The sequence below is a fragment of the Hemitrygon akajei genome, chromosome 7 (assembly GCF_048418815.1).
Source record: "Hemitrygon akajei chromosome 7, sHemAka1.3, whole genome shotgun sequence".
Taxonomy (NCBI): Eukaryota; Metazoa; Chordata; class Chondrichthyes; order Myliobatiformes; family Dasyatidae; genus Hemitrygon; species Hemitrygon akajei.
The window spans coordinates 67013409-67035554 of NC_133130.1; the positions used below are offsets into that span (position 1 = coordinate 67013409).

A 22146-nucleotide genomic window follows, 5' to 3' on the forward strand; every position below is an offset into this window, starting at 1 on the left:
GACTCCTATTCCCACCCAAATTCTCTTTGATCTTGTTGTGTATTTAACATTTCAGTAACGTTTGAGTAATGTTGTAAATAAATTGTTTGATTAAGCATTCTTTGTTGTTTGTATCATTCATTACGAGTTATATGTAAAAATAGGTGAACTGCATACACCGTGACACTACCATGTGATGCACGTACGCCTCATTTAAAGTTAAAAACAAAACTAAGACCCATTCTTCTGGGCTGCTGCTTTTTTCTTGCATGTAGTTTAATGATTTTGAAATTACGAAACTTAACAGTGGCGATGAGTCAGTTTAAAATCAACCTGAGATGAGTACCTACTTGAAGTGCAGGGAGACATTTGAGTTTAAAAAAAAATGTAGCAAGACAGTTGAGGTAAAAAAAAGCGCAGCAAGAAACAGTTGAGTAAAAAAAACACAACACATGCTTCTTTGGAAAAGGATACACTCAAGTTAAAATAAATACAGTAAAAGGACAAATTTAGAGGTTCATAAACAATGAATCAATAAGGAAAGCAGAAATGGCTGGCTGCATCAGAAAGACTGATACATTTAGTTACACAACAGAATGGAATAGCTGCTGAGACGTGAGTGCCAATGTTGCTGAGTGCATTGGCTTTAAAAGCATCCAGTTTGCTTAGGAATTTGACTGACTGCTCCAATAAAGGCAGCCAAAATGAGCTTTGCTGATATTGTGCAGGCAATACAGGAACATTTAGAACTGAAATGATTGATGGCAGTGCATTTGAAAGTATCGGCTTCTACGGGGTCAACCAAAGATGTTATTGTCCTTTTTAAGTGCATTTTTCATGATCACAAGGCTCTGCTGGACAATAAGTACTTAAAGTACTACAGGACTACCCCATCAGCGAGTTGCTCATCGGCAGAGAAAGTGAAGTATCTGCACTTTGTGCGGATTGTGCTTTGTGCAATGCGTCATAGGAGTCGGTGTGCAAAAGGGATCGCTTTTATTGTGATTGCAACACCTTGTTGGGTATTGTCAACGTGCAATGTTGCAAGTCCAATTCACTGACTTATTGGCGGATGAAAGGGGTGGGACGGTGGGGAAATTGTGTGGCCTCAGTTGTAAAGAGGATTAGGCCTCAAGCCACTGTGTCACGTGTTTACAGCCACCCAGGAGAGAGGCGTGCTCTACTGGAGGTGGTGTGCTGCAGTATCCAATCTGGAGTTGGTGCTGTCCCCGGTGTTCGCTCAGCAGAGATGAGCTGTATTGTGTTTGACTGCAGCCTCCTGCAACATTCATAGATTCAGGGTCTTAGACTATATTTTTTGTGTGACTGTATTTTACTGATATCTTATATGTGCTGTATGTGCCTTGTGCTGTGTGTGACTGTTGGTACTGTGTTTTGCACATTGGCCTAGACTAACATTGTTCTAGGGTGTATTCATGTATGGCTGAATGACAATTAAACTTGAATTTATTAATTGCAGAATGCTTTAGGTTTCATAATCAGGATCAATTTTAACGTACAGTATGTGAATGAATTGATGAAGTCTGACCATTGTCAGTTTGGTAATGGGCTTAATATACACTGAAAAATCATTTAGTTTATGGAATCTTACAAAAAGCATTCAAAATTGGCTCCTAACTGAGGCACAACATATTAAGAGAGCAGTTGAAATAGCTCAATAGAAACCACAGACTGAGACACAATTGAGTTGCAGTCAGGAATGAAAGTGAGCGTGAACAAAATTGCAACAGAAAGCTGGCTGGCCAAACAAATTGTGTTACCATTGTACAGGGTCTCACATACACTAGACTGGTTCAAGGGCTCAATTTGCAGAAAATGCTACAAAGTAGAACATGTACAAAGAGCATTTCGAGCAGAGAAAAATAAGTGGACTTCACAGGGAAGAGAAAAAAGATAAAAAGTCAAGTTGCAGTAATAGTAATTGCAGTAAGAGCACTAACAGGTCTACAGCAGATGCTCTGCACACAGCTTTAGATAACCTGGACAAATCAAACACCTATGTCAGGATGCTGTTTGTTGATTATAGCTCAGTGTTTAACACCATCATTCCTAAAATCCTGATCGATAAGTTACAGAACCTGGGCCTCTCTACCTCCCTCTGATATTTGGATCCTCCACTTCCTAACCGGAAGACCACAGTCTGTGTGGTTTAATATCTCCTGCTTGCTGACGATCAATACTGGCGTACCTCAGGAGTATGTGCTTAGTCCACTGCTCTACATTCTCAATACCATGACTGTGTGGCTAGGCATAGCTCAAATACCATCTATAAATTTGCTGATGTTACAACCCTTGTTGGTAGAATCTCAGATGAAGATGAGAGTGCCTACAGGAGTGAGATATACCAGCTAGTTGAGTGGTGTCGCAGCAACAACCTTGCACTCCATGTCAGTAAGAGCTGATTGTGGAATTCAGGAAGGGTAAGACAAGGTTACATGAACCAATCCTCAAGTTCCTGGGTGTCAAGATCTCTGAGAATGTAACCTGGTCTCAGCGTATCGAGGTAACTATAAAGAAGGCAAGACAGCGGCTATATTTCACTAGGAGTTTGAAGCGATTTGGTGTGTCAACTAAAACACCCAAAAACTTCTAGAGATGTACCGTGGAGAGCATTCTGACATGCTGCATTACTGTCTAGTATGGGGGCAGGGGCTACTGCACAAAACTGAAAAGAAACTACAGAAAGTAAAAGTACTCAGCTCCATCTTGAGCACCAGCCTCCTTAGTACCCAAGACATCTTCAAGAAGCGGTGCCTCAGAAAGGCGACGAACATTATTAAGGACCCCTATCACCCAGGGCATGCCCACTTCTCATTGTTACCATCAGGAAGGAGGTGCAGAAGGCACACACTCAGCAATTCAGGAACAGCTTCTTCCTCTCTACCGTACAATTCCTAACTGGACATTGAACCCATGAACACAACCTCACTTTTTTAATGTATATCTTATTTTGTTTTTTGCACTATTTTAGTCTTTATATATATATATATAATACAGCTATTTATTTGTTTCTATGCTATTATGTATTTCATTGTACTGCTGCTGCTAAGTTAACAAATTCCATGACACATGCCGGTGATAATAAACCTAATTCTGATTCTAATCTTTTTAAAATGATTTATTCATTTATCGGATGTGGGCATCGTCAGCTATGCCAGCATTTATTGCCTGTCCCTAGTTGCCCTTGAGAAGGTAGTGATGAGTTGATGTTGTTGATGAAAAATCTGATAATGATGAGAATGACACAGGAGGGGGTAGCCTTGAGATGTACAATGTGAATACTAACAATAGACAAGCAAAATGGCTTTCATCAGAAGTGAACAGCAAATTAATTAAAATGGAATTGAATGCTGTACAAACAAGCTGGATGAACTCAGCGGGTCGGGCAGCATCCATTGAAAGGAGCAGTCAACGTTTCGGGCCGAGACCCTTCTACCCTTCTACAAACCCTTGTTTGTACGTGTTTATTTGACCACAGCATCTGCAGTGTACTTTGTGTTTGGAATTGAATGCTGGTTTGGCTGTTTCAGTCATTCCCAAAATGATTTTGAATGGCATTTCAAAAATACTGAACTAAAGCCTGCTGATATCCAACTAAGAACTTATTCTGGATAATTATTGTGGGAATGACATTCATAGCAGTGAGATACAACAACCAACAAGCCACGTTGGGCTTGTATGTGGTTAAAAACAGGAGGGCCAGCATTGAAGGACATGACTGGATGAGATAAATGCAATTTGATTGGAGATCCATCCACAATTTGCATGCCACATCCTCTGTAATACAGTCAACTGAAAGTGAATTAAGAAAGGTACTGGATGATGCCAAAACTGTCTCCATACTATTAACTGCTGCCCAACAGAAGGTAAATAGGTGTTGATGTCAACCTCTGTGCCTCTGGTTGGAAAGCATATTTGACCAAGGAATGAGCATGCTGCTCAGAGGAAGTGTGACTTGACTCCATGCCAGTTTCCTTAGTAAATACAGATGCAAAAAACCCATTTAAGATCGCCCCCATTTCTTTTGGTTCCATACATAGCCAACCACTCTGATCTTCAAGAGGACCAATTTTATCCCTTACTATCCTTTTGCTCTTAATATACCTGTAGAAGCTCTTTGGATTATCCTTCACTTATCCAAAGCTACCTCATGTCTTCTTTTAGCCCTCCTGATTTCTTTCTTAAGTATTTTTTTGCACTTTTTATACTCCTCAAGGACCTTATTTGCTCCCTGTATCTTATACATGTCATACATCTCTCTCTTCTTCCTGATCAGAGTTCCAATATCCCTAGAGAACCAAGGTTCCTTATTCTTATTCACTTTGCCTTTAATCCTGATAGGAACATACAAACTCTGCACTCTCAAAATTTCTCCTTTGAAGGCCTCCCACTTACCAACCACATCCTTGCCAGGGAACAACCTGTCCCAATTCACGCTTTTTAGATCCTTTCTCATTTCTTCAAATTTGGCCTTTTTCCAGTTTAGAACCTCAACCTGAGGCCCAGATCTATCTTTATCCATGATCAAGTTGAATCTAATGGTGTTATGATCACTGGAACCAAAGTGTTCCCCTACACACACTTCTGTCACCTGTCCTAACTCATTTCCTAATAGGAGATCTAATATTGCATCCTCTCTAGTTGGTACCTTTAAATATTGGATTAGAAAACTTTCCTGAACACACTTTACAAACTCTAACCCATCTAGACTTTTAACAGTATGGGAGTCCCAATCAATACGTGGAAAATTAAAATCCCCCACTATCACAACTTTATGTTTCCTGCAGTTGTCTGCTATCTCTCTGCAGATTTGCTCCTCCAATTCTCGCTGACTATTGGGTGGTTTATAATACAACCCTTTTAATGTGGTCATACTTTTCCTGTTTCTCAGCTCCACCCATATGGCCTCGGTAGACAAGCCCACTAATCTGTCCTGCCTGAGCACTGCTGTAACATTTTCCCTGACTAGCAATGCCACCCCCCACCCTTCATCCCTCTGCCTGTATCACACCTGAAACATCAGAACCCTGGAACATTAAGCTGCTTGTCCTGCTCCTCCTGTAGCCAAGTTTCACTAATGGCTACAATGTCATAATTCCACGTGTCAATCTGCGCCCTCAGCTCATCAGCCTTCCCCACAATACTCCTCGCATTGAAATAGACACACCTTAGAAGATTATTACTACCACACACAACCCTTCTATTTGTGACTTTGCATGAAACTTTAACATCATTTATTTTCACCCCCGCTCCACTATCTACTCTGGCACTCTGGTTTCCACCCCCCTGCATATCTAGTTTAAACCCCCCTCCCCCAATAGCACTAACAAACCTCCCTGCAAGGATATTGGTTCCCCTGTAGTTCAGGTGTAACCCATCTCTCTTGTACAGGTCCCACCTGCCCCAGAAGAGGTCCCAATGATCCTGAAATCTGAAACCCTGCCCCCTACACCAGTTCCTCAGCCATGTGTTCATCCTCCAGAGCATCCTATTCTTACCCTCACTGGCACGTAGCACAGGTAGCAATCCTGAGATTACCACCCTCGAGGTCCTGCTTTTTAACTTCCTACCAAGCTCTTTATACTCACTCTTCAGGACCTCCTCACTCTTTCTTCCTACGTCATTGGTACCAATGTGTACCATGACATCTGGCTGCTCACCCTCCCATTTCAGAACGCGATCAGAGACATCCCTGACCCTGGCACCTGGGAGGCAACAAACCATCCAGGAGTCTCTGTCGTGACCACAGAATCTCCTGTCTGTACCTCTAACTATCGAGTCCCCTATCACTACCACTCTCCTCTTCTTCCCCCCTCCCTTCTGCACTGCAGAACCAGACTCAGTGCCAGAGATCTGGCTTCCACAGCTTGTCCCAGGTAAGTCATCCCCCCAACAGTATCCAAATTGGTATACTTGTTGTTGAGGGGAATGGCCACAGGGGAGCCCTGCTCTGCCTGCCCTTTCCCCTTCCCTCGCCTGACGGTAACCCAATTACCTGTGCGCTGCTCTTTTGGCGTAACTGCCTTCCTGTAGTTACTATCTATAAACTCTTCATTCTCCCGAATGATCCGGAGGTCATCCAACCTTTAATCAAACCTTTGATGAAGGTTCCTTTCATTTGTGTTATGATCACAGCTGACTAGTGTTATTATTCTCTGTGAAAGTGCTAGTATATTTTTAAATATATTACAATGATGTTAAAATTATTTGCAAAATTATTTGCAATCCTGAATTTGTTGGCAAGTATCAGCAAGACTAAATTGGTTCCCTGCCATTAATTTGCAAGTGACATTTCAAGTTTTGGCAATTGCAGTTGTATGATTAAACTTGGGAATTTAAATTTCCACCTGAAATATCTGTGTGATCAATGTATTGTGCAGAGTAATGTTTTTGATGATTACTTAATAAATTCAATATGAATTTACCACAGAAAATCATAAAGAGCATTTTGTAAACTGTTGGCAGCCATCTTCTCTAGCATCTAGTTTGGAGTTTTAACTTTTGCTAGTGACTAAAAAAATGAATGCTTAAACCCTTCTATTTAGCCCTTTGATTTGTTCAAATTAATCCCATCTTGCTTTCTCTTCCCTTATTTTCTATTTAATATCCAATATGGTAATGAATTTGCCATTCTGGATAAGTTTCTTTCTTTGAGATAATTGGCTTGGTTCACAATTATTTAATATGGTCAGATGCGGTTTTGATGAAACACGATTGATTTACAATAAATGCGAGAAAGTCTGCAGATGCTGGAAATCCAAAGCAACACACACGAAATGCTGGAGAAGCTTTGCACATCAGGCAGTATCTATGAAAATGAATAGATAGTTGATGTTTCAGGCCTAGTCCCTTCTTCAGGGCTCAAGAAGATAGCTGTCTGCCCGGAACAGGGGTCTCAGCCCAAAACATCAACTCTCTATTCAGTTCCATAGATGCTGCCTGACCTGCTGAGTTCCTGCAGCATTTTGTGTGTGTTGCATTGATTTATAATATAATTTTTCTATTCAAAGATGCTGACTGTTGTATATTTTCTAGTCAACTACTCACTCATTCTGCCATTTTAGGTTCCCTCTTCCCCATCTACAATGTTTTGCTTTTATTTACAACACTGGAAGTTAATCATTTAAGGGATATTATAACTCTTTAAAACATTAAGGTGAAGCGAGAGAGAAAAAAAACTAATGAGCATCCTTGCCATGTACACCCAAATCCCAGTTCCATTGGGAGGGACTACACTGTTTCCATCCTGTACCTCTTGCAAACTGCAGAGCTAAGTATTGTTAACATTAAACGGACATTAAATAGAAAGATTTAACCTCTAATAACAATCTTTATTCTATGTTTGAGCAATTATTTACATTGGTTGTAATTCCAATATTATTGTGCAAATGCATTATTGCACCAAGTTGCATTGCACAATGGTCTGCCATCTTTTATAATGAGTTTGATAATCTTTGATAATAAACGTTTAAGGATTTCTATGAGGACTTATCTTTTACTGATTGTATTTGTAGTCAAACATTTATCAAGCACAATTCCTGACTTCTGGCAGTGCTGTACTTATGCTAGCTGAGTAGTCAATTTTACTAATCATAATTCTTAAAATATTATTCACCCCCAGCCTTAGCTATCACTTAAAACTGGCAACAATTTATTGTAAATTAGCACAGAGAATCTTAGAAATAAAAAAAGAGAAATTTATGTATTTCCTTTTTATGTATATTCAGCAACTTGGCCTCTGTAATCTATATATTAAATTCCGCAGGTTCACTTACCTCTGATTTGAAGAAAAATATTTTCATCTCATCTCTTCAACCCTTGCCCTGTAATGAGCAATGTGACCGATCTGTTAGTGTTTTGACTGAAATATTTAAAGATGTACTTAGTAGGTGAGCACCTTCAGGATCATGAAGACCTGTTCTTTTTTTCTATTTCATTTCTTCTTGGAATTAGTTCCCCATCCTCCTGGAGAGCAAGTGCACCCAGAGATAGCACTTTACTTGTCGGTCACAACCGAGAGAGGACTGTCTTTTTGACAGACATTGTCAAATAATTGCAAAGAAAATCACATATGAACTTTGTGTTCTGAGGAATATTGGAACATTCTACAAAATATTCTATTTTGTTTATTTCTATTAATCTACTCCAAAAAAGTGGTTTGAAAAAACCTGAATTGAAAATATTAAAATTGTGGCTCATAACACAATCCTAATTCATCACATATTTACATGCTGTTATTTTCAAAGCAGTTGATTGACCTTGTCTCACCTTGGAGAATTAGGAGTCTTAAAGATTATATTTAAATTAGTCTTCAAGAGTACAGTTCAAGTTCAAGGAGACATGTACAAACAAGCTGCAGGAACTCACCAGGTCGGACAGCATCCATAGAAACGAGCAGTCAACGTTTTGGGCTGAGACCCTTCGTCAGGACTGATGAAGGGTCTGGGCCCGAAACATTGACTGCTCGTTTTCACGGATGCTGTCCGACCTGCTGAGTTCCTCCAGCTTGTTTGTATTTCATGTTGATTTGACCACAGCATCTGCTGTGTATTTTGTGTTCAAGTTCAAGGAGGATTGCTATTTCGTTTGGCTTTATTCATGGGTATTCATATATGGGTGAATGACAATTAAGCACTAACTCAAACTGTACAGCTGGCTGCTGTCTTTAAATTTAATCATTGACGGGCTGCAAAGCTGGGACTGCATATGGGATTCATGTAGAATTATGGTATTAATTTTCATATCAGGAAATTCATTGTGCCAATTCCAGTTCTGTGTTGAGTGACTAGATATTAAGTCAGACCTGAAGGTAAATTTCTCTTTGTACAGGATGGTGATAATCAACTCACATGTTGGCCTGTTGAGTCTGCTTTGCCATTCAATCATAGCTGATCTTTTTTTCCCCTCATCAGCCCCACTCTCTGGCCTTCTCTCTGTAACCTTAGATGCTGTGTTCAATCAAGAACCTAACAAGCTTTGCCTTAAATACACCCAACGAGCTGGCCTCCACAGCTGCCTGTGATAGCAAATTCCACAAATCCACCATCCTCTGGCTGTGCCCTCTTGTCCTTGACTCCCCCTCCATGGGAAACATCCTTTCCACATTTACACTGTTAGGCCTTTCAACATTCGAAAGGTTTCAATGAGATCCCCCCTCCCCCATCCTTCTAATTTCTAGCAAGTACAGACTCAGAGCTATCAAATGTTCCTCATATGATAACCTTTTCATAGCTGGGATCATCTTTGTGAGCCTCTTCTTAACCTTCTCCAATGCCAGCACATCTTTTCTTAGATGAGGAGCCAAAAACTGTTCACAATACTCAAGGTGAGGCCTCACCGGCGCCTTATAAATCCCTGCTCTTGTATTCTAGACCTGTTGAAGTGAATGCTAACATTGCATTTGCCTTCTTCACCACAGACTTAACCTGCAAGTTAACCTTTAGGTTGATCTGCACAAGGACTTGCAAGTCCCTTTGCATCTTATATTTTTGGATTCACTGTAACTGGACTCACTTCTCTTCCCTCGTACCCTTCAGCTACACACTCCTGGTGTCTTCCACAGTGAAGACTAATGCAAAATGCTCATTTAGTTCATCTACCATCTCCTTTCACCCTTTATTATTTACCTAGCTTTATTTCCAATGGTCCTATATGCACTCTCATTTCTTTTAGTTTTTTGCATACTTCGAAAAAGCTTTTACTATCCACTTTGATATTGTTTGTTAGCTTGCTTTCATATTACATTTTATTCGTCCAAATGATTCTTTTAGTTGGAACTTTGGGAGTCACTTTCAGATAATCAATGGAATAAAATTCATCCATCTGCGCCCATCACTCCTTGATTCAGTTCAAGGTAGTGCACAGGTTGCATATGTCAAAAGATAAACTAGCGCATATTTTTTCTAATATAAATCCCACCTGTGATAGATGTAATGCTGAGGTGGCTACCTTAACTCATGTTTTGGTCCTGTATAAAATTAAATAATTTTTGGAGAGATGTTTTTAGAACGTTATCCAAAGTCATAGGTTTGGACCTACAACCAAATTCACTTACGGCAATTTTTGGAATCACTCCGAAGGAAGCAGGAAATGTTTCTGCTTGCGCTCAACATATTACAACTTTTTCAACTTTATTGGCTAGGAGAGCTATTTTGTTGTATTGGAAAGATCCTAATCCACCTACTGTTTTTTTTGGCTCTCCTCCATTATGTCGTGTTTAAGCATGGAGAAAATTAGAAGTCGGACATTTGATACATCTTTTGAATTTGAGCAAACCTGGTGACCTTTCATTCAATATTTTCATATGATTTAAATTTTCTTCTCTTTTTTTTCCATTTTTTTAGGTAATCTTTTTTCTTCTTCTCCGTGACTTTTCAGATTTGACCGGAAGGATTTCGCCCTTTTTTTTGTAATTATATCCTCAAATGGAATGCTCAGTCTTTTTTTTTTTTGTTTTAGGTTAGTTTAGTGTGTTTTTTTCTTTTTCTTAAAAATGGCAATTTTTGATCTTTTTTTTGAATTGTTAAGAGGAGTTGTAGATATTGAGGAGCTCAATATTAGACTATGTATGATTTTGACAGTGTACACTCCTTTTTTGTTGTTTGTACTTCCATTGGAATATGTATTTGATATAACTTCTCCTCTGATTTGTATTTGTCTTTATATATTTTAAAATCAATAAAAAGATTAAAAATGAAAGGATTCTTTCAGTTGCTCTCTGAAGGTTTTTAAAAGCTTTCCAATCCTCTGTCTTCCCATTAATTTTTGCTTTGTATGCCCTCTCTTTTGCTTTTACATTAGCTCTGACTTCCCTTGTCAGACACGGTTGTACTATTTTGCCTTTTGAATATTTCTTTGTTTTTGGAATACATCTATTCTGTGCTTTCCTCATTTTTCCAAGAAACTCACACCATTGCTGCTCTGCTGACATCCCTACCAGCAGCTCCTTCCAATTTACTTTGGCCAACTTCTTTCTCATACCACTGTAATTTACTTTATTCAGCTGAAATACTGCTACGTCAGACATTACTTTCTCTCTATCAGATTTCAAGGTGAACTCAATCTTATTGTGATCACTGCTTCCTAAGGGTTCTTTTCTCTTAAGCTCCCTAATCTCCTCCGGTTCATTGACAGTAATGAGTTCATCAAAACTATTGTGAATAACAAAGCAGTCAACCACAAAGTTTATGTTGAATATATTTTTCACCATGGTAAAATAGAAACAACGGGCAGCAACAGTTGTTAACTCCTTTGGAAGTAGATGTGGCTTTTAGTACTACTGATAGTATGTCAGTCACCTCTTTCATTCACTGGCTCTAGAAATGTCAAGTGCTTATTGTTTTTGGATTTTATTGATTTAATTTTTTCATCTTGTTGTTAGCTTGTTTGATAGAGTGAACATAAAAAAGGGGATAAAGTACGCAGTGCTATCCTTCGAGCTTCCTGCACTGTTCATAAGATCATGACTGATCCGAGCTTCGGCCATGGCACCAGTTTATTTGCTTTCTGTCCATAACCTTTGATATACCTAAGCTCAAAAAATCTGTCTCAGCCTTGAATGTATTTAATGACTCAGTAATTTCTCTTTGTCTCAATCTTAAGAAGAGACCTTGCCCCTAAATGACTCCATCAGGTGATATTTTACTCACAACATCTCCTACCCCCTTTTTATGTGTTGTACTGAAATCCCTTTTCATTCTTTCATGATTATATTAGTAACTTAGATGAAGGTATTGGTTGCATCCTGTTTTGCTGGTAATCCAAATCTTATAAATATTGTGACACATATCCAACTGTTTGTACTTTTCTTTCAGATGATGAAGTTACTATTGTCAAAGATGTCTGGATTTCACAAGGGCTAGATGCAGTTGCTGCTAAGCAGGTATGATAGGAACGTTTGCTTAAGTAAAGTTTTAATCTTTTATGCAAATTTGCCAAATTGTCTTTGATCCAATGAAGTTTAATTTTTTGGACCAATTTCCCTCGTGCAGCAGTGATTGCTGACTTTCTATATGGTTATGAGACCTGAGTTGCCTGCAACAGGTGAAAGAAAAAAATCACCATGGCTGCAAAGTTCTCCACCTTCATCAAGAGGACAAAATACAAGTACCCCTCTAAACTAGTCCCATTTACCAGAACATGGCCTGTTATCTACTATGCCTTAGGACAAGATGCAAAATCAGACTCCTAAAACAGATGCACTGTTCTGAGGATATGGTTAAAATCTCCTGGAATGAATGCAACATCTTTACTGATCCTTGAGAAAATCTGGCCTATGACCTCTCAGTGTAGAGAAGGAATATTTTGGATGATAGTGAGAAACCTGAGGCTATATATTAGGATCACAAGGAAGTGGCAAAAGGTGGAGACTATCTCTCAACTTACCTGTGCACATGGCCTGACAGTTGTAACCTGCACTATTTATTCAAAGCTCAATGTTTAATGTAAATTTATTATCAAAGTGCATAAATGTCACCATATACAACCCTGACATTCATTTTCTTGTGGGTGTTCACAGTAAGTAGAAGAAAGACAATAGAATCAATGAAATACTGCACCCATCAAGACGGACAGACTATCAATGTGCAAAAGACAACAAACTGTGCAAATACAAAAGAGGAAAAAAAGAAATAATGATAATAATAAATAAATAAATAATAAAGAGCCAGAACATGAAATGAAGTGTCCTTGAAAGCGAATTTATAGGTTGCGGGAACAGTTCAATGATGGGGTAAATGAAGATGAGTGAATCTATTCTCTCTGGTTCAAGAGCCTGATGACTGAGAGGCAACAACTGTTGGTGAACCTGGTGGTGTGGGTTCTGAGGCTCCTGTACCTCCCTCCTGATGACAGCAACAAGAAGAGAGCATGACCTGGACAGTGAGAGTACTTGATGATGGATGCTGCTTTCCTGCGACAGCACTCTGTGTAGATGTGCTCAACGTTGGGAAGGGCTTTACCTGGGATGGGGTGGGTCGTATCCACTACTTTATGTAGGCTTTTCAGTTCAAGATCATTGGAATTTCCATACCAGCCTGTGATACAACCAGTCAATACATCTGTAGAAGTTTGTCAAAATTTTAGTTGACATTTAAAATTTTTGCCAAACTCCTAAGAAAGCTTAAGTGCTGCTATGCTTTCTTTGTAATGGCAGTTACACACTGGACCCAGGATAGATCCTCTGAAATGATAACACTGAGGAATTTGAAGTTGCTGACCGTCTCCACCTGTGATCCCCCCAATGAGGACTGGCTCGTGGACCTTCAGCTTGCTCTTCCTGAAGTTAATAATTATCTCCTTGGTCTTGCTAACATTGTTGTGGCACCATTCTGCCAGATTTTCAATCACCATCTTTGATTTTGCCAATGACATTGCTGTTGTCAGCAGACTTAAATGTGGCATTGGAGCTGTGCTTAGCCTCACAGTCATAAGTATAAAGTGAGTAGAGCAGTGGGCTAAGCACACAGCATTGTGGTGAACCTGTACTGATGGAGATCGTGGAGGAGATATTCTGCCAGTCCAATCTGACTGGGGTCCGCAAGTGAGGAAGTTGAGGATCCAGTTACTCAAGGAGGTATTGAACAAATACTAAGCAAACTAAATAGAGAGCTGGGAAATGATGTTGAGGGAAATGAATGCTAAGGGGTGTAAGACAAAGGAAAAAAGAAAATAAAGATGGTGCTTCCGAAAAATCTATCACTTTTATAGATAAGATAAAGAAAATTCCTTAGATAGTGATATATTAGTTAATAGGCTACATAATTAAAACAATTACATTACATGGGTAATGGGCTAATACTTAGCCATTGAAAAATGAGAAAGGTAATGAACTGTTAATTTGGCTATACTACTTTCTACCAGTGAATGTGAAAAATACACGTTTGTTAAACAGTACAAATCTTATAAAAAGTGAGGGTGAGGGTCTGCTCGGTCAGAGGAATGGATCCTTCAGGCAGACACAGCATGGATTCAGCAAAGGGAGATCCTGTTTAACAAACTTACTGGAGCTCTTTGAGGATATAATGAGTGCAGCGGATGGAGGGGAACAGATGGATGTTATTTACTTGGATTTCCAGAAAGTGTTCGATAAGGTGTTGCATAAAAGACTTATCCGTAAGATAAGGATGCATAGAGTTGGGGGTGATGTATTAACATGGATAGAGGTTGGTTAACTAATAGAAAGCAGAGAAGTGGGATACATAGGCATTACTCTGGTTGGCAGTCACTGGCGAGTGGTGTGCCGCAGGGGTTGGTGCTGGGCCCGCAACTGTTTACTATATACATTAACAGTCTGGAAGAGGGGACTGAGTGTAGTGTATCTAAGCTTGCTAATGATACTAAATTGAATGGAAAAGCAAATTGTGCAGAAGAATCGGTGAGTCTGCAAAGATATATAGATAGGTTAAGTGAGTGGGCAAGGGTCTGGCAGATGGAATACAATGTTGGTAAATATAAGGTCATCCACTTTAGAAGGAAATGGAAGATCAGGTTATTATTTAAATGGTAAAACATTGCAGTGTGCTGCTATGCAGAGGGACTTGGGAGTGCTTGTGCATGAATCACAAAGGATTGGTTCACAGGTGCAGCAGGCTATCAAGAAGGCAAATGTAATGTTGGCCTTCATTGCTAGAGGGATTGAATTTAAGAGCAGAGAGGTTATGCTGCAACTGTACAGGGTACTGGTGAGGCCGCACCTAGAATACTGTGTGCAGTTCTGGTCTCCTTACTTGAAGAAGGATATACTGGTTTTGGAGGTGGTGCAGAGGAGGTTCACCAAGTTGATTCCAGAGATGAGGGGGTTAGTCTATGAGGAGAGATTGAGTTGACTGGGACTGTACTCACTGGAATTCAGAAGAATGGGAGGAGATCTTCTAGAAACATATAAAATTTTGAAAGGGATAGAGAAGATAGAGGCAGGAAAGTTGTTTCTACTGGTAGGTGAGACTAGAACTAGGGGACATAGCCTCAAGATTCGTTTTAGGACGGAGATGAGGAGGAACTGCTTTTCCCAGATAGTGGTGAATCCATAGTATTCTCTGCCCAATGAAGCAGTAGAGGCTTCCTCAGTAAATATATTTAAGACAAAGTTGGATAGATTTTTGCATAGTAGGGGAATTAAGGGTTATGGGGAAAAGACAGGTAGATGGAGTTGAGTCTATGGCCAGAGAAGGCTGGATGGGTCAGATGGCCTACTCCTGCTCCTATTTCTTATGTTCTTATATATATTTAATGTAAAATTATAGGATTGCCCACAAACCTACACCTCATATCATGAATTCCAGATTTATAAACACCTCCAAAAAGTGCCAAATTTAAATTACTGCACAGAACCCTGGTTTCAAATATTACTAAAATGTGACTACAAATTATAAAATTATGAAAGGGATAGATAAGGTAGAGGTAGGAAAGTTGTTTCCACTGGTAGGTGAGACTAGAACTCGGGGACAAAGCCTCAAGATTCAGGGGGAGTAAATTTAGGACAGAGATTAGGAGGAACTGCCTTTCCCAGAGAGTGGTGAATCTATGGAATTCTCTGACCAATGGGGGATGTTTCAGTAAATATATTTAAGACAAGGTTGGATAGATTGTTGCATTGTAGGGGAATTATGGGTTATGGGGAAAAGGCAGGTAGGTGGAGATGAGTCCATGGTCTGATCAGCCATGATCTTATTGAATGGCAGAGCAGGCTTGGTGGGCCAGATGGCCTACTCCTGCTCCTTTTTCTTATCTTCTGATGTTCTTATGTTCAGAGTTGATCATGGATGTTGCATCCTAGCTGTATAGATATGCAAGCTTTGGCAGTATGATGGGGAGAGCAAGCTGTTGACCATGTAGCAAGCTCCCCATCTACATGCATCTGGTGAACCCAAAGGAACGGCAAAGACCGATTCAGTTAGGTCCCAGCAGCGTCACAGGAGTTGCTAGTCAGCATCAAACTCAATGTAGGACTGCCTTAGGGACTCCTGTTCCAGATTTTTCCCTTGGGGTTTACTCCTGAAGCCTTCCCCATGAGCAGGTAAGTCAGCGGAGGTTTGAGATCAGAGTTTCCCTTCTCCTAGATGAGTTGCCAACCATGGCTGGCAACCCTCATCTGCTTGAAGTGACTAGTTTTAAGGTGCCAGTAACCTGCCTTTGCCCCTCTCCTGTCAGTAGAAACGGTCCTGCCGAGTTTAGCAGCTAAACCACTCATCAAGGCCAGGTGCTGGACTTATTTGTCAGAGGCTATTTGAGGTGCATGCCATTGGGAGCATTTAATAGGTATTGGGAGCTTGTCCCTATTACTACCCCTGGCTATAACAACCTTAAGGTAATATTTAAAAGAAAAGTAGTTTCCAACAAAGCCAAGGTCTTGAAGCTTATTGATTAGTTTTGAAGCAATGATAGTATTGAATGCCAAGCTGTAGTCATTGAAGAGCATCGTGATGTATGCATCTTCGTCATCCAGATGTTTCAGGGTTGAGTGAAGAGCCAATGAAATGGCATCTGCTATTAATCTGTTGTGACGGTATCCAGATCCAAGTTGCTTCTCAGGCAGCAGTTGATATATTTCATCACTAACCTCTCAAACACTTCGTCTCAGTAGAGGGAAGTGCATTTGGGCAATAGTCTTTGAGGCAGGTTACCACATTCTTTGGAGGCACCAGTATAATTAAAATCTGTTTGAAGCTATTGGATACTTCAGATTGCCAAATCAGCACAGGTGTTTAGGACTCGGCCAGTTACACTGCTTGGGCAAGATGCTTTCCATGGGCTGACCCTCCTGAAGGATGCTTTCCTGTCGACCTCACAGACTGAAATAACAGGGTCTTTGGGTGCTGTGGAGTTTGTGAAGGGTCCTCTATATTTTGTTGGTCAAAGTGAACATACAAGGCATTGAGCTCATCTGGGAATGAGGGCTTGTAGTCACCTATGTTGCTTGGTTTCACTTTGTGAATGAATCTGTTGTTCCTACATTGTCCTCGTTGGTAACCTCACAAGGAACAAATAGAAGTAAGTTTTCTTCATGTCCGAGGGGCTGCCTAAGAACTTAGTACATCTAACTTTTGTTCTAGCTGTGGAAGTAAGAACTAGTTAGATTTAGAAGGGTTCATCAAATCCATTCTAATCATTCTTAAATATTTTCTTTGAAGGGCTATTTAATGCATCAGGAAAGTTATATTGAATTCCTTGCATTTTAGAAATGACTCAATTGTTTACTGATTAGTTTGTATGCTTCTGAATTTCAGGTTCTCTTTCATTCCTTCGGTTTAGACAACAGCGTCTTTGTTTTGAAGGTAATACCGATATTCAAAGCTAAAATAAATGTGCATGATCAATGAGATAAATCTAACTCAAAATATTTTGATTCCGTTGCTGAATGGTTAAATTAAGAATTCTTGCCTCTTGTTTATAATAATTTAAAAGCAAAATTAACAAATCTTTATTCAGTAACTGTTTCATGAATTAAAAAGTACACTTTATTAAATACAGGAGTAGAACCCAGTATGGTCTTCTGCTCTGTAGCCTATCCACTTCGAGGTTTAACATGTTGTGTATTCAGAGATGCTCTTCTGAACACCATTGTTGTAATGAATGGTTATTTGAGTTATTGTCGCCTTCCTATCAGCTTGAAACAGTTTGCCATTTTCCTCTGATCTCTCTCATTAAAAAGGCATTGTCTGTAACCTCTAAACTTCTTGCAGTAAACCAAAGGAAAACATCCTAGTTTTGTGCAGTTACAAAACTCAGGACCCAATGCTAAATTCAACAAATTCAGGCAACCAGACATTGCAGTTTGAGTCAGAACTAGCTAACATTCTGTTTTACTTCATTCCTGTTCTCATTTCTCTCCTTATACTAATATAGATAGATCAGATGTAGTTAAAAGCCTTCACCATCCTCACTCAGTTAGAACCACTTCTATTTGTATCTTTTAGTCTAGAACACCCTCCCTTCAAAAAGTATGTGATTGCTAAGTATGTGATACTTGCAAGGCTGATATCAAGAAATGTCTTCATAAAATATTAACAAGATCAAAGAATGGCAAATAAAGGCTAAGGTACAGATTAATATCATCTAAATGACAAACTAGAAAAGGGTTCAAGTGTAGAATTACATTTTTACATATGGCAAAGGTTCCAGGAAGTTATATACAGTGGCATGCAAAAGTTTAGGCACCCTGGTCAAAATTTCTGTTAATGTGAACAGCTAAGTGAGTAAAAGATGACCAGATTTCCAAAGGGCATGAAGTTAAAGATGACATATTTCTTTAGTATTTTAAGCAAGATTACTTTTTTTTATTTCAAAAAGGAAAATGGCCTGAAGCAAAAGTTTGGGCACCCTGCATGGTTAATACTTAGTAACACCCCCTTTGGCAAGTATCACAGCTTGTAAACACTTTCTGTAGCCAGCTAAGAGTCTTTCAGTTCTTGTTTGGGGGATTTTCACTCATTCTTCCTTGCAAAAGGCTTCTAGTTCTGTGAGATTCTTGGGCCGTCTTGCATGCACTGCTCTTTTGAGGCCTCTCCACAGATTTTCAATGAAGTTTAGGTCGGTGGACTGTGAGGGCCATGGCAAAACTTCAGCTTGCACCTCTTGACGTTGTCCACTGTGGATTTTGAGGTGTTTAGGATTATTATACTGTTGTAGAAGCCATCCTCTTTTCATCTTCAGCTTTTTTTACAGATGGTGTGATGTTTGCTTCCAGAATTTGCTGGTATTTAATTGAATTCATTCTTCCCTCTACCAGTGAAATGTTCCCTTTGCCACTGGCTGCAACACAAGCCCAAAGCATACTATATCCACTCCCGTGTTTAACAGTTAGAGGGATGTTCTTTTCATGAAATTCTGCACCCTTTTTTCTCCAAACATACCTTTGCTCATTGTGGCCAAAAAGCTCTATTTTATCTTCATCAGTCCACAGGATTTGTTTCCAAAATGCATCAGACTTGTTTAGATGTTCCTTTGCAAACTTATGATGCTGAATTTGATGGTGAGGAAGCAGGAAAGGTTTTCTTCTGATGACTCTTCCATGAAGGTCATATTCGTGCAGGTGTCGCTGCAGAGTAGAACAGTGCGCCACCACTCCAGAGTCTGCTAAATCTTCCTGAAGGTCTTTTGCAGTCAAACAGGGGTTTCGATTGCCTTTCTAATCCTATGAGCAGTTCTCTTGGAAAGCTTTCTTGGTCTTCCAGATCTCAACTTGACCTCCACAGTTCCTGCCATTTCTAAATTACATTACAAACTGAGGAAGCGTCTAGCTGAAAACACTTCGCTATCTTCTTATAGCCTTCTCCTGCTTTGTGGGCATCATTTATTTTAATTTTCAGAGTGATAGGCAGCTGCTTAGAGGAGCCCATGGCTGCTGATTGTTGGGACAAATTTTGAGGAGTCTGGGTATTTATAAAGCTTTGAAATTTGCATCACCTGGCCTTTCCTAATGATGACTGTGAACAAGCCATAGTCCTAACAAGCTAATTAAGGTCTGAGACCTGGTAAAAATTATCTGAGAGCTCAAATCTCTTGGGGTGCCAAAACTTTTGCATGGTGCTGCTTTCCTTTTTTCCCCACTCTAAAATAGTACAAAACAAAAATAATACACGAATCTTGCTTAAAATGTTGAAAAGAATGTTTCATCTTTAACTTTATGACTTTTGGAGATCAGTTCATGTGCTACTCACTTAACTATTCACAATAACAGGAATTTTGACCAGGGGTGCCCAAACTTTTGCATGCCACTGTATCGATGTATTTTTTTGCTCAATACACAACAATTAAATAAATCACATTTGTTATATACTTATTGACAGCAGAAATTTTCTACCTCGTATAACTTGTGTTGCCACTTCATTTTTATTTCCGATGCCAGTTTCTCTGACCTGTCAATCTAAAAGAAATTTCACAATAAGGAAATCCAATAAAATTAATGAAATTTAAATACAAATGAAATTTTAAAAAAAATTCACTTCCCCCACATTCCTTAAATACAGTATTGGAGCTGTCCTTCGCCACACAATCACAGGTATAAAGTGAGTAGAGCAGGGAGCGAAGCACGTAACCTTCTGGTGCACCTGCGCTGATGGTGGGTATGAAGGAGATGTTGCCAATGCATATTAACTGGGGTCTGCCTATGGGGAAAGGTTGAGGTTCTAGTGTTTTTGTTATGGGCATATTCTATCAGACTGTACATCTGACATTAGCTGGTAGAAAAGCCTTGAGGTTACTCACCACACAACACCCAGTCTCTAATCTTCTCATGTAGTTATGGTATTTATGTGGCTGCACAAGTTTCTGGTCAGTGGTGACAAGAATGTTGTTGATGAGGGTCTCGACAATACACAAGCCATTGATGCCCAGGCTGTCTATGTTGGAGGTGGTCGTTGGCTGGCACTCCTGTGGCAAGATTGTTATTTGCCACATATCAACACTCAGAGTCATGCTGTGTGCATTAATGAGCAGTTTTATTTGGATAAGACTTGTATATGCAGTTGAATATTATGTCATCTTCAGTGAGCATCCCCTGTACTGACCTTATGTTGGAAGAAAGGTCAATGGGGAAACAGCTGAAGACGACTGGAAACTGCCCCGAGGTATGCCTGCAGAATGTCCCAATGCTGGGATGATTGATCTCTGACCAACAGCTGTGCCATATTCTTTCCATTTCTTGATGATGAACTTAACTGTACTCAAAGGGATATTCAACGACTTGGAAATTTTCTTGTATCCATCTCCTGACTTGTGTTTTTCAATAACCTTTTTGCGGAGCTGCTTGAAGTGTTCTTTTGCCCTCCCATTGGTGTTGCCCTTGAGTGCAATGATAGGCTGGATTACTGGGTGCTGTACCGTCAATTAGTATGTTGCTCAGGGTCTTGGACTATACATGTGTTTTCTTGCATAATGATATGTATTTTTTTCTCTCGCTATTTTGAATGTATGTTATTTTTTAAACATTTTATTGAGATACAATGCAGAGCAGGCCCTTGCCACTGAGCAATCCCCCCCCCCCCCCCCCGATTCCCTGATATAACGCCAGTCCAGTGATTCCCAACAGGGACGGTTATGTGACCTAAGGGGGCATTAGAGGGAATAGAAGTTGTTGGGGGTGGCGGTAAGCGGCGCCCTAACTTGAGGCATGAGGCCTGATTGACCTTGTCAACATCTGATAGTGTGTGTTAATTTTTTATTTTAATTTAGCCCCATTAATGATGGATAAGTATGTACAGCATGATCTGAGTCCAAAGGCAGTGTAGCTTTGAATTCTAATCTGCTAAAAAACAGAAACTACAGAGAATGCATCAATATAATGTCACATACTCGGAGTATGGTTTTGATTCCGTTCCTGTCAGATCAGTGATGACCCATGTGTCTTATTTGTAATACTGTACTGTCTAATGGAGCCATGAAACCATCAAGATTGCAGGAACACTTCTGTAAAAGACACCCTGAAAAGGCTACTTATGGCAGGGGTCACCAACCTTTTTTGCACCGCAGACCGGCATAATATTGACAATATTCTTGCGGACTGGCGCCGGGGGGGGGGGGGTGGTGGGGGGGGGAGGTTATGTGTGTTGATCATAACCGGAATATAGGACCTATATTATAGGTGATAAGTCAACTATAAGTCCCTTATAAGTGGCTATTACACTCAGTTTAGTTTCTAAAAGGGTTTATCTAACGAATTTAATATTAAACACACAGCGCATATTTTCCTCGTATGAACATATAACAGCCTGGCCAGATGCAGCTGGTCATGGGTGGGATGAGAGGTCAAGGTAAGGGCCGGAGGTCCCCTTGCTGGGGCCACGGTGGTTGCAGTCCAGAGAGAGCGACCAACCGAGTGAGGAGTGCGACAGAGCGTGCACCTGCCCCCCCCCCACCCCCGTAGGTAAGCAGGATCTATCGGCTGACAAAAGTTTGGCTTGAGGGATGATTTTCAGTAGATCGCAGCGAGGTAGCTGCTCTGCTACTTAAGAAATGCAGAGCCCAAATTAGATCGCCTGTAAATATTTTAGCACCGGCTTCCCCACGAACATTTGGTGTGGTAAACAGGTTTAGAGGCAGCGCCCATCTGTCTACGCTCTAGACCAGTAGCAACAACACTTCTCGCCGGCTGCGTGAGGCAGCTGGTTACCTGAGGCCAACCAGTGATCCCTGGCGCTAGGGTATCAC

General features: G+C 40.1%; 1 protein-coding gene across 6 annotated transcripts in view; it reads left to right on the plus strand.

Moving 5' to 3' along the window:
• The window catches only part of LOC140730525 (uncharacterized), a 125721-nt gene that overhangs the window by 31920 nt on the left and 71655 nt on the right, over nt 1-22146 (plus strand). For all 6 annotated transcript variants that reach the window (XM_073051094.1, XM_073051095.1, XM_073051090.1 and 3 more), the window contains exons 3-4: nt 11814-11881; nt 17226-17273. In XM_073051094.1, coding sequence (XP_072907195.1) covers nt 11814-11881; nt 17226-17273 — 116 coding nt within the window. The remainder of the gene's footprint in view (nt 1-11813; nt 11882-17225; nt 17274-22146) is intronic.